The sequence below is a fragment of the Typopeltis vanoorti genome, chromosome 12, assembly GCF_054136105.1.
Source record: "Typopeltis vanoorti isolate ZY-2024b chromosome 12, IOZ_Tvanoo_1.0, whole genome shotgun sequence".
Classification (NCBI taxonomy): Eukaryota; Metazoa; Arthropoda; class Arachnida; order Uropygi; family Thelyphonidae; genus Typopeltis; species Typopeltis vanoorti.
The window spans coordinates 20441035-20453849 of record NC_143560.1 but is presented as its reverse complement, the minus strand read 5'-3'; the positions used below and the strand labels follow the sequence as shown (position 1 = coordinate 20453849).

The 12815-nt window shown below is 38.1% G+C and overlaps 1 protein-coding gene across 2 annotated transcripts in view; it reads left to right on the top strand.

Annotated features, from left to right (window-relative positions):
- Positions 1-11660, top strand: part of LOC150100617 (TIMELESS-interacting protein) — a 68913-nt gene extending 57253 nt beyond the window's left edge. For both annotated transcript variants that reach the window (XM_090402031.1, XM_090402030.1), the window contains exons 5-6: positions 2477-2599; positions 11273-11660. In XM_090402031.1, coding sequence (XP_090258157.1) covers positions 2477-2599; positions 11273-11479 — 330 coding nt within the window. In that variant the 3' untranslated portion in view covers positions 11480-11660. The remainder of the gene's footprint in view (positions 1-2476; positions 2600-11272) is intronic.
- The last annotated feature ends 1155 nt before the right edge of the window (positions 11661-12815 follow it).

Sequence of the window (12815 nt, the reverse complement as noted above, 5' to 3'; positions counted from 1 at the left end):
TCCTGTTAATGGAGGAGGAGCTATCCTAGTGAGCAGTCATACTCCTTTCCATCATGTCCAACTTAATACTGCTCTGGAAACAGTAACTATTCACTTATTCGTGGGATTTCTTATTACAGTATGTTCAACTTACCACCGAGTGCTGAGTTAAATGAAATCGATCTTGATAACCTTGCAATTGCTTAAACTCGTACTTCTTATAGGTGACTTTAATGGCTACAATACTCTGTGGGATAGTGCCAACACAAATAGACGTGGTCAAATCACTGAAAGAATCCTTAACAGTATGACCTATCCCTTTTGAATAATAGACTTGATGCTTTTTTCCCATTAGCCTACTCATTCATATTCTGCAATCAATCTTATAATCTGCTCCTCTTCCATTCTTCCAATGCTCATGTGGGACGTCGAAGAGAACATATATGGAAAATATCACTATCCTGTTCTTTGCCCAGTGTCTTCACAGGAAACATATTCCCCTACACTGATGCCCAAATGGGAAATAGACCTGGCTAACTGGAACACCTTTTCCCATCTTGCAAAAGCTAATGCTGATACTGTCAGTCAAACACCTATCGATGAAGCAGTAAAGAATTTAACAGATTGCATTGTCCAAGCAGCAATGGCCTCCATTCCAAGAACATCATCTCGATTTCCACTCTATTCAAAGTTTTGGCGGAACCCAGAATGCCAGATAGCCAAAAAAAAGATCAAAAAGAGCATCGGTTATATTTCATAGATACCCACCACAATCAAACTTTATAGCTTTTAAACATTTTTAGGTAAAAGCATGTTATGTGAGATGTCAATCAAAAATAATCTTGGATCTAGCTTACCTCATCAATTAATCAAATGACCAGTACAAAAATTGTATGGGATGAAAGACAGACATAGAACACACTGTTTGTCTACCTTAGACCATAATAGAAGTGTTACTGATTCAAAAACAACTGCAGACACTTTGACAGAAAATTTTACCAGAATCTCAGCAGCAATTTCATATCTTCCTGAATTTTTAATACTAAAAAATAGGCTAATTTTTCTTCCCATGGATTTGATACAATATGAGCCATACAATTAGCCATTTGTTAAGGCAGAACTAAACAGATCTCTTTTACTGTCTCACCTTAGTGCAGTAGGGCCTGATGACTTCCATTATGAAATTTAAAAAAAAAAAAAAAACATATTCTATGGATTTCCTTCTCTTAATGTACAATAGAATATTTGCAGAGGAAAAATTTCCGGATTCTTGGTATAAGTTAGTTGTCATTGCTATCCCAAAATCAGGAAAGGATCCGACACAAGCAAATAATTATCGACTTATTACTCTGAACAACTGTCTTCATAAGATATGATAGTACTACATGAAAAATTTACATCATTACTAACTTCCTATCTACAATTTTCCACCAAATCAGTCTGTTACTTGTCAAGACTCCAACATTATCAGTTCTTATATTTCTATCGTCTAAGGCACTTTGTACCGTATCAATCCGCCTATTTGGTCTTCCTCTGGGTCGTTTTCCTGCCAACCAGGCAGAGAACACTTGTTTTGCTAATCTTTCCTCGCCCATTCGGTTTAAGTGATCTTACCGCCTGAGATTAGCTCTGCTAACACATTCCTGGATGCTGACAATGTCAAATTCTTTCCTAATATCCTCATTTTTAATATGATATTGCCATTGATGCCATCTGTTCATGCCCGTAATCTTTCTCAGACTCATATATGCAGTCTCTAGTCTTTGGTCAAGTGTTTTACTTCTGACCCAGCTCTCAGATCCAAAATTGGTTTGAACACTGTCTTGTATACAGCTAATGTAGTGTTTTTGACTAATTTCTCTCTTATTCCATATAAATTTACTCAGCTGACTTCCTACCATACCAGCTTTGTTGATTCTGTTGTCTATTTCCACATTTAATTTACCATCTTCACTAAAAATCGTGCCTAAGTAGCTGAAATGTTTTACTTGTTCCACAGGTTCTCCATTCACGATACAGTTGATATTTTCAATGCTTCTGCCTATTTTCATTGTCTTTGTCTTGTTATTGCTGACCTTCATACCATATCTATTACAACAGTTATTCAGTTTAGTCAGGGAATCTTGCAAACTTGTAGCGGATTTATTTAGACGTATAACATCGTCCGCATAAAACAAAGAGCTGACATTAACATCTCCATTTGTGATATCAGGTTTAATACCACTTTCCTTCGTAACGTGATCCATATAGATAATGAATGAGAGGGGATAATGTACATTTGCTTGTAATAATCTGCATAGGTGCATATTTCTGTGGAATTCTTTTGACACTTTAAAATCATTGAGATATACTTACTAATTGAAAACATTCTAGTTGCTTAAATCACCATTACATCATATATCACAATATTAGATGCAGTCTTTCAAAAATCATGCACATTATAGCAAATGCATTATGTGAATGTGTGAAACTTTTTTTTTCTCCCCTCACCATAAAGAAAGAAGATCTCAATAAAATGATGTCACATCTTGAACATTGGGCTCATCGCCTTCATCCACGGCTAACATTTGATGATTGTCTTGAACAAATAGAAAAACTGGGTAGTAAGAAACAAGTACAGGTAAGCTAATGTATCTAATTATTCTTGCATTTATTATTTAGTATTTAAGTTTTCCATCAGATGAATGAGATTTCTGAAAGCCCCATTAGTGGGCTAAATGGTAACAATTAGTATGATATAAAATGCTTTTGGGACCACATCAAAAATTCAAGAAATTTTATTATATCCAAAATTAATTTTTCTTGGGCTGCCCTCAAATGTACATATGGGAATAACAATGGAAAAAATGGGGGGGGGAATCCTAGCCCACCCACAGGAACTGATATACCATAATAAATCGTAGGTTTCAATCTTTCATGAGTGGGAGCCACATATAAAAAAATAAAAAATCAAGAAAATGTTTTGAGACCCCCACCTCCCAAATGTGTTATGCAGCCATCTCTGATTTCACTTCTAGTGTCCTATGCCATAGTTGTCCACTACCTTTGCTGTATATGATGAATTCATCTCACAATCAATCAACAGGATTTTCAAATTTGTATGAGTTTTACTACATGAGTCTATTGACTCCATGGAGGGTGTAATAATAATAATAATAATAAAACTTATAAGCATGTATGTCTCTCAAATGCGCCGTGTGATACACACACGGACAAAGAAATTAGCGCACCTGGAAAAAACATGGTACAACGGTGAAACTAAGCAAATAGCTAGAGTGTGGGGTGGTATGCAAATGATCCAAGTTTGGTGCGATTGTGCATGCCTTTACACCATGCAGTGGTGCTGCAAGCATGAACCAGCAGCCTTATAAAGCCAGCATGTAGTCGATAGCTGATTAAAGCGAAAAGCACCGGCCGATGCTAGCAAGAGTACAGAGTGACAACAATGCCAGGTAGATGTCAGAGATGTCGATTTAAGCAACTTACGGACTTTGACGGAAGCATGATCATCGGCCTGGAAACCAGAGGGTGGTCGGTGCACCGTATAGGCGTGCACATGAACCATTCTGACCATACTGTCCGACAGTGTTGGGAGCTGTGGACACATTCCGGCACTGCCACATGGCAGAGTAGCACCGGTCGGATCAGGAGGACCAACGCTAGAGAGGATCGACGGATTGTGTAGCAAGCATGGAGGGATCCCACGGTGACCCGGTCCACTATACAGGCAGCTGTATGGGCTCCTGTATGCCCACAAACCATTTCCCGACGCCTTGTGGAGGCGAATCTACGATCCCAGCACCCCTTACGTGCACTCCCACTAACACCGCAACATCACCGACTCCGTTTGCAGTGGTGCCAGGCGAGAGCGACGTGTGGTCTTCAGCAATGAGTGCCTCTTTGTCTTGGGGACAGATGATCATCATGTCTGGGTGTGGAGGACCCCTGGTCAAGGACACCATCCCAACCTCACTATCGAGCACCACACCTCCCTCACTGCAGGCATTATGGTCTGGGGAGCCATAGCGTATGATAGCTGATCACCCCTCGTAGTAGTACGTGGTGCATTGACGGGGCAGCGGTATGTGGACGACATCCTACAGCCCCACATTCTCCCATTCCTGGCCGGGATACCAGGAGCACTATACCAGCAGGATAATGCCCGTCCGCACACAGCTCAGTTGCCCAGGCCTGCCTATGTCATGTACAGACACTTCGATGGCCTGCCTGCTCCCTGGACTTGTTACCTATCAAGCATGTTTCGGATCAGCAGCTGAAATGCCAGCTCCCACCGTGCCGCAATATCCAGGATTTGGAGCACATCGTCCAACATGTGTGGGCCAGTCTGCTGCAGGACAACATCAGGCGTCTGTTCGCCACCATGCCGGACCGTATTGCAGCATGTAACGCCACACAAGGCGGTGCAATGCGTTATTGATGATGACCGGATTGTGTACCACAGATCCTTTTGTAATTGTCCTTCAGCTCTGTTTTTGCCATCATGTGCATCACTCACCTGTATCATTACACCAATAAAATTTCAGTTGAATCCTATGCTTCCTTCTTGGTGCGCTAATTTCGTTGTCCATGTGTGTGTATATGTCTAACCACAAGTAGAAGTAATATATTCAAGAGTATTTTTAGGAAGACTTTTACTTACATCACTCCTAATGTTAGAAAATTAATTTAAGTTATTATTATTATTTGAGGCCTCCAGGGAATCAAAGGCTTATTGAGGGTGCCATACATTGCCCATGCCAGCTGGCATACCTTCTCTTAAACTCATTTACCCTAGATGCACTCACTACTTGAACAAGCAAACTATTCCATTCACTCACTGCTCTTGAGAGAAGAATCTAGCTCTTATCTCTTTCTTAACCACAAACAATTTAACTTACATGGATGCTCCTCCCCCCCCCCCCATGTTCTCTCCTCACTTTCCATATAACAAATTCCATCAGATGATATCCTATAACACCCATTCAGAAGATTATAGTATTCTGTCACATCACCCCCCCCTGCTCCTCCTGTTAACCAGAGTCTGTAGTTGACATACTCTCAATTTGTCCTCATAAATCTACCTAGTCTAGCCATAAATACTGTTGCAACTTGAACAGTGCATAAACTTTAATCTATCAATAAATCATTTACTTTCAATACATACAAACCACATGTATAATGTGCATATAGTGGCACTCAATGTTTGAAATGCCTCCCTTTTGCCTTCATGCATGCCGAAAGCATGTGAGGCCACATATCGATGGTGGCATGTACAACATCCAACAAAAAATGTTGCCACTACTCACCCCAAATCCACCTTCAGGCTGGCAATGCTAGGGTGTCATTTCTTGCAGGCTACTCTCTCTCAAGTTCTGACCACAATTTGAAATCCAACAGATTCAGATCGTGACTTCCATACGACCATTTATATGGTGATATGTGCTCATGCACATTCACCTCCAACCACTTTGTGTGCTCCTCGCCTCGTGTGTAGGGGCTGAGTCCTGTTCAAAGGTCCACTGTCTACCGTGTTGTTTAGGTGCCATACACCACAGGTTCCAGCATGGTGTCTTGATATACTTTGATAGGGATTTTGACTCCTTTTTTGCAGAAATGCAACTTGGATACTCCTAATGCGTCACTTCCCCCCCCCCCACACACACACACATACACCAAACCATCATTGACATGAAGATGACTTCTCTGAATCTTTGGTGCTATGGCATGTGCTGTGCAACCATCTGGACGTTACTCATTTATTTTAGCAGTTAAATGACTCTTCAGCGGTGAAAATCTCATCTGTGAAGAGGATGTCTCTGTTATTTGTGTACTGTCAGAGAAGTGTCTTTGATTTTATCACCCTCTGCTGCATAAGTTGTGGTGTTAGGAAATGTCCAATAGAACGATGATAAGCTCATCCCTAAATCATCAGTTAGTATAGGTGACATTGTTCTCTGTGAAACATTCATCTCTCTCTTGGCATTACTTCCTGCATTCTCATAGGATTTTGGTAGAGGTGTACCTTCATAGCCCTCAAAAGCTGTTGTGTCCTAATGCAGCATGGTCAACCTGTTCTTTGGTGGTCAAATACGTCTTCTGTATTGTTATACCAGTAACCAGTCTGATATACAAACATCCTACTGATTGTGACTGTTTTTAGCATGTTGAAAATAACAGGTGGCTAAATTCCAACTTTGTGAAGTGCTATTACAGCTACACGGTTCTCATAATCTCCCTACTGCATGTTAACCCATACAGCTAGAAAACTTTTTCTCTACTGATAAACATGCGAATGTTGGCTATGCACATTGCCACTAATGGAATTGGGCTAGCACAATACTGTGGGCAGCACTGGCCTGTGTGGAAGTTGTAACAGTATTTATGGCAAGACTGTGTACAAGCCTTTCTGCGGTTTCTGTATCTCTTCCAAACCCAGGAGATCAAATCTGCACTCAGTAGTCTAGGTGTATGTATATCAATGCCTTGTAAAGAAGCAAAATGACTTATAATTACATGTCAGTGTTCATTTTAACAGTGATATGATTTTAGTTATACACTGCCAGTTGAAACATTTAAAAACTTGAATAAAGCATATTCAACATTTCCTGCAAAAAATAGGAACAAAAAAAAAATGCCAGTCAAGAGCAGTTGAAACCACAATAGGAGAAACTGTTGAAAGCCAGAGTCTTTAGCTCAAAAGTATATAGTTGATAAACCCCTAGACTAGTCCTAGAAGATCAAAATATAAGATCTGACAATAGTAGAGTGCTGACAAGTGAGACTAATTTTGAAGAAAATTGTTGGTGGGTGCTTTAATATAGGTATGTAAGTAGACATACTTAGAAAAATTAAAGACAGAAACTTAAATTTATGTCAAATAAATTTATTACCTGTAAAATTTTCACCTACGTCCTGTCAGGAAGTTTTTACTTCACTTTCTTCACCTAAAGAGAAGCTTTCTCCACTCAGTCTTCCAGGTGTCGTCTACAAGATCCCATGCTCCTGTGGTTTCGTCTTACTTTGGACAGTCTTGTAGTTCGCAGACAACCATTGTGAAGAACATAAATCTTATATCCACTACCACAAACCAGAACAGTCTGGTCTAGAAGAACGTGTTATCTTGACTAAACATAGTTTTTTGGAAGATAATTAAGCTTTTATATAGAAGTTGGTTCCTTATAGAGCACTTATTTAGAGAATTGTGAGACCTTTCTACACTGACTGAACTTAAACAGATCTATTCCCTTTATGGGAAACATTATTACATCATTTTTATACAAATTCCTGATTATTGTATTGTTCTCATTAAAATTTTAAAAATATTCTGATTAAATTTTAAAAAGTAATTAGGAATTTTCCTAACATCTGTTCTATTAACACTATAATGGTACTTTTTAAGTGGGGTGCTTAAGGGTCAAAGCTGTATAACTGAGAGGAGACCTCCACATAGCCTTTAAAGGAATGCGGAGAACCGACCAGGGCTTCTGACCTAATGTCCAATCCTCACCTTCTCGTGGTGCACCCTGTTGGGTATCTACTTTGATACTGAACGAACGAGGATGGGCTGGCAATTTGGGATTTAGCCGACCAAATTGTATTCTTATTGGTTAAACCAAAATAAAAAATGATGGTACAATATGACAAAATTTCATGCCGGCTGGGGCGTCGCCCGGTTAAACAAGGCCCCCGTTGTTTTCGCCAGGGAACCAGGGCGAACAGCGAAAAGTCAGCTACTGGAACAAATCTGAAAACAAACATCAACTCAACATCACCAGAGTTAAAGATCGGTACTATCAACATAAGAAGCCTGAATGGCAAAGAAATGGAGCTAGCTGAGGAATTAGATAAGTACCAGATCGACATAATAGGGGTGACTGAAACAAAAAAGACAAAAACTGGTGAGATCTTTCTGAGCAATAAATACAAAATGTTATATTCAGGCAATGACAATCAAGGAAAAGAAGGAGTAGCCATAGTATTCAACACAAAATACGAGGCTAATCTTCTTGAATGGCAGTCAGTCTCAAGTAGAGTAATGTGGGCAAATATGAGAATGGGGAACTGGACAATGAGACTTATTTGTGCCTATGGTCCCACAGAAGGTTCTACTAAGGTAGAAGTGGAGGAATTTTTTGAGGCTTTAGAAAAAGCAACTGACACAATGAAAAAGGAAAAGTTGGTCCTTGTTGGGGATCTAAATAGTAGAGTAGGAAATGATTGTGAGACATACAAAAATATTTTGGGAAAATTTGGAGAAAAGAGCAAAGCTAATAATAATGGCAAATATCTGTTGGATTTCTGCTCAGGACATGGACTGGTTATTACTAACACCATGTTCCAACATAAAAATGTGCACAAATTCACATGGAGAGAAGAGGCTAGGAATAAGAAAAGTCTCATTGACTATGTTATTGTTGATAGTGATGTTTTCTCCCTGGTGCAGGACACCAGAGTGTACAGAGGATTTGAAATTGGAAGTGATCACTATTTAGTCTTGAGCAGGATGAAATTGAATTTCATATTGAAAAGAATAACATGTAAGAAAGTTTTAAAGCGAATAAAAGTTGAGCACCTCTCAGATGTGAACTGTAGACTAAAATACAGAAATATTATTGAAAAGAAAATGAAAGAGTTTGAGAACAGGAATCAAACCTTGGAGATTCAGTGGCAAACTCTGAAGGAAACATTGATTGATTCTGCAAGAGAGGCATGTGGTGAGGTTGTGTGCAAGGATAAAAAAATCAGAACTCCCTGGTGGACACAGGAAGTTAAAGAGGCAGTGAAGGAAAAGAAGAAAGCATATCAAAAGTTCCTGGCAAATAAGTCAGCTTTTACTCTTACAGAATACAGAGACAAATGTAAGAAAGCTAAACAGTGTGTAAAACTAGCTAAACAAAAGTCATGGGAGGACTTTGGCAAGAATATAGAAAATAAATATCAAGAAGGTGGCAAAATATTCTGGAGGTTGTTGAAGAAGCTTAGGAATGGAGGAAAGAGTGTTGTAAAAGGAATTAGAGATGATAAAGGTGAAATGAAAACAGGAGAAAAAGATATCCTTGAAGTATGGAGTAATTACTTTGAAAAACTGCTAAATGAAACAAGCAGTGACGACAGCACAGTGATAAAAAACACTGACCAGGCATGCAGTCAGGAATACATATCCATACTTGAAGTAGAAAAAGCCATCAAAGGCTTGAAATGTGGAAAGGCAGCAGGAGTAGATGATATTCGACCAGAAATGTTGAAGTATGGTGGTATAAGAGTCTTACAGTGGCTGCACTGCATAGTTCAGAAAGCCTGGACAGAGGGACGAATTCCCGATGATTGGAGTAGAGCTCTCATAGTACCCATATATAAAAAGGGAAATAAAACTGAATGTGAGAATTACAGAGGTATTTCCCTACTGAGTGTTCCTGGCAAGATCTATGCAAGTATACTTGAGAAACGGTTGAGAAGAATTGTGGAAGAAAAGCTTGGTGAAGAACAAGCTGGATTCAGGCCAAATAGAGGCTGTCAGGATCAGATCTGCACTTTACGACAAATAGTCGAGAAAGCATGGGAATATAACAAAGATCTGTATTTAAGTTTTGTCGATTTGGAAAAGGCATATGACAAGGTGCCAAGAGAGAAGCTATTCAATACACTGCAGTTATATGGTGTCAATGGGGCATTATATCAAGCAATACTTAGTCTTTATTTGAGTTGCGAGTCAGCAGTTAGAATTGAAGGAAGTACAGGAAGATGGTTTAATGTTAAATCTGGTGTGAGACAAGGATGTACATTATCCCCTCTGTTATTCATTATCTATATGGATCACATTATGAAGGAATGTGGTATTAAACCTGATATCAAAATTGGAGATGTTAATGTCAGCTCTTTGCTTTATGCGGATGATGTTATACTTCTAAATAAATCCGCTACAAGTCTGCAAGATTCTCTGACTAAATTGAATAGCTGTTGTAATAGATATGGTATGAAGGTCAGCAATAAAAAGACAAAGACAATGAAAATAGGCAGAATCATTGAAAATGTCAACTGTGTTGTGAATGGAGAACTTGTGGAACAAGTAAAACATTTCAGCTACTTAGGCACAATTTTTACTGAAGATGGTAAACTAAATATAGAAATAGACAACAGAATCAGCAAAGCTGGTATGGTGGGAAGTCAATTGAATAAATTCATATGGAATAAGAAAGAAATTAGTCGGAACACTAAATTAGCTGTATACAAGACTGTATTCAAACCAATTTTAACTTATGGATCTGAGAGCTGGGTCAGAAGTAAAACACTTGACCAAATTCTAGAGACCGCAGATATGAGAGTCCTGAGAAAGATTAGAGGCGTGAACAGATGGCATCAATGGCAATATCATATTAAAAATGAGGATATTAGGAAAGAACTTGACATTGTCAGCATCCAGGAATGCGTTAGCAGAGCTAATCTCAGATGGTATGGTCACTTAAATAGAATGGGAGAGGAAAGATTAGCAAAACAAGTGTTCTCTGCCAGGTTGGCAGGAAAACGACCCAGAGGAAGACCAAGATATAGGTGGATTGATACGGTACAAAGTGCCTTAGACGATAGAAATATAAGATCTGATAATGTTGGAGTCTTGACAAGTAACAGACTGATTTGGAGGAAAATTGTAGATAGGAAGTTAGTAATGATGTAATTTTTTCATGTAGTACTGTCATATCCTGTACACCCCTTGAGGGTACATGGCAGGAATTTGATGATGATGATGATGATGGTACTTTTTTGAAAATGATTCTTTAATTGTAACTATATATCAAGTTCCATTATCAATGCACTGAGGATACCTATGATGATACATAGGTGAAAATTTTACAGCTAATAAATTTATTTTGTGTAAGTTTAACTTTCCATTTTAATTTTTCTAAGTTGGTAGGTAATTAATAATCATTTAAACTTAATCTAGTGTTGTCATTGTCTGCTGTACACCCCTTTAGATAGACTTCCAGCACTGCACTGCACTCCACTCCACACAGGATGGTGAAGTGCAGTGCTGGAATGTGTTGTGAATTGTAAGAGTTAATGAGTTTAGGCTTGATGAGCCTTGTCACTTCATAGAGGTTTGTTATAATAATAACAATAACTTCAGGTATATCTGGTGAGAACTCGAGATATTTGATGTCCAGAATGATAACATATAGATTCATCCAAATAGAATATAGTTAATTGCACACTTTTTCTTAAAACTTTACTTGTCTAAATAAATATTACTTTTTATTAAAATGTTATATATTATTTTTAATTTTAATTTATTTGAAAGGTTTGTATAAAGAAGCTAAGATTGGATTTACCTCTTATGCCAGAAGATTTTATTTCCCGGGAAGAAAAAGACAGTGATACTGAAGATGGAAGCAAAAATATTGTTGAAACTGTTGAAGTAAATCAAGCCACGCAGCTAAATAATGAAGAAATATTTGATGCCCTCATTAGCGAACAAGAAGCTTTTCTAGGTGTAAACAGAGAGTAAACTGAACTTCACAACAGTTAGCAGATTGGTACCATTAAACAGAATCTTAGGATTGTTCCAATTTTCTAACATAAGTCACATATGCACAACAGGAAGTAATCTTCATCCCATTTAATTTTCCATGCTCGTTTTGAGTAATCAGATGTATCTGTTGACTGCTAAATAATAATGAGTATTTTTATATGCTGGTGTTCTGTTATGTTATATATTATATTAGTGTTATTATTTAATAATATATCCTTAAATATGCCAAAAAAGGAGAGTGCGAGGTAGGTGGGTGGGAGAAGTTAAAAAAAGAAACAAAAATGCTGTTGCAAGCTGAATCACATACTGCTTCAAAATTCCATGATAATTCAATTGTGAATGGGATCAACCAGTCTTTCCTGTCATCGTCACTGGATGAAAATGTTAATGCTGATGAAGTTTCATGACAATATAATCAGCATTCCTGATAAAGCGGAATGTAGAGTATTTTTCCAACATTGATCAGGCCATTCATCAACTTCACAATGTTCTTTTATTTCCATGTGCAAACCTAAAGAATCATCATTATTTTTTAATCTTTTGTTAATCATTCTAATGAATTTGTTTGTCACATTGTCATCATCTTCAGAAGAATGTGAAGATAACAAATGCAAAAGAGATATCTTATTGCCCAAAACAAAGTAATCTAAATTATTTTTAAAGTTTAATCCAGAACAACCCAATTTTTAATGAGATATTATTAATTATTATTATCTGAGACCTCCAGGGAGTCAAGGACTCATCGAGGGAGGCTATAAATCATCCATACCAGCTGTCATACCTTCCCTAAAATTCATTCACACTAGATGCACTCACTACCCCTAAAGGCAAACTATTTCACTCACTGCTTTCTGGAAGAAAAACCTAGCTCTTACCCCTTTCTTGACTGTGAACAAACTTAACTTCCATGGATATCCCCTTGTTCTCTATCCACCTTCCATGTAACGAAAAATTTCATCAGATGATATTCTATAACACCCATTCAAAAGTCTATAGACCTCTATCATATCACTCCTCTTTCTCCTGTTAACCAGAGTCTGCAATCCACATACTCGCAATCTCTCCTCATAATCTAAATCCCATAATCTGGATATAATCTTTATAACTCTTCTTTGCACCCTTTCCACAGCTTCTTTATTCCCTTGTAACCTGGGAGACCAAATCTGTGCAGAATAATCCAGGTGTGGTCTTATCAAAGCCTTATAACAAGGCAAAATGACTCCTTATCCTTACACGTGAAGGTTTACTTCAACATTCCAATTATCCTCTGAGTTGTATTTCTAACTTTTGCTACGTGACCTTTGAACTTCAA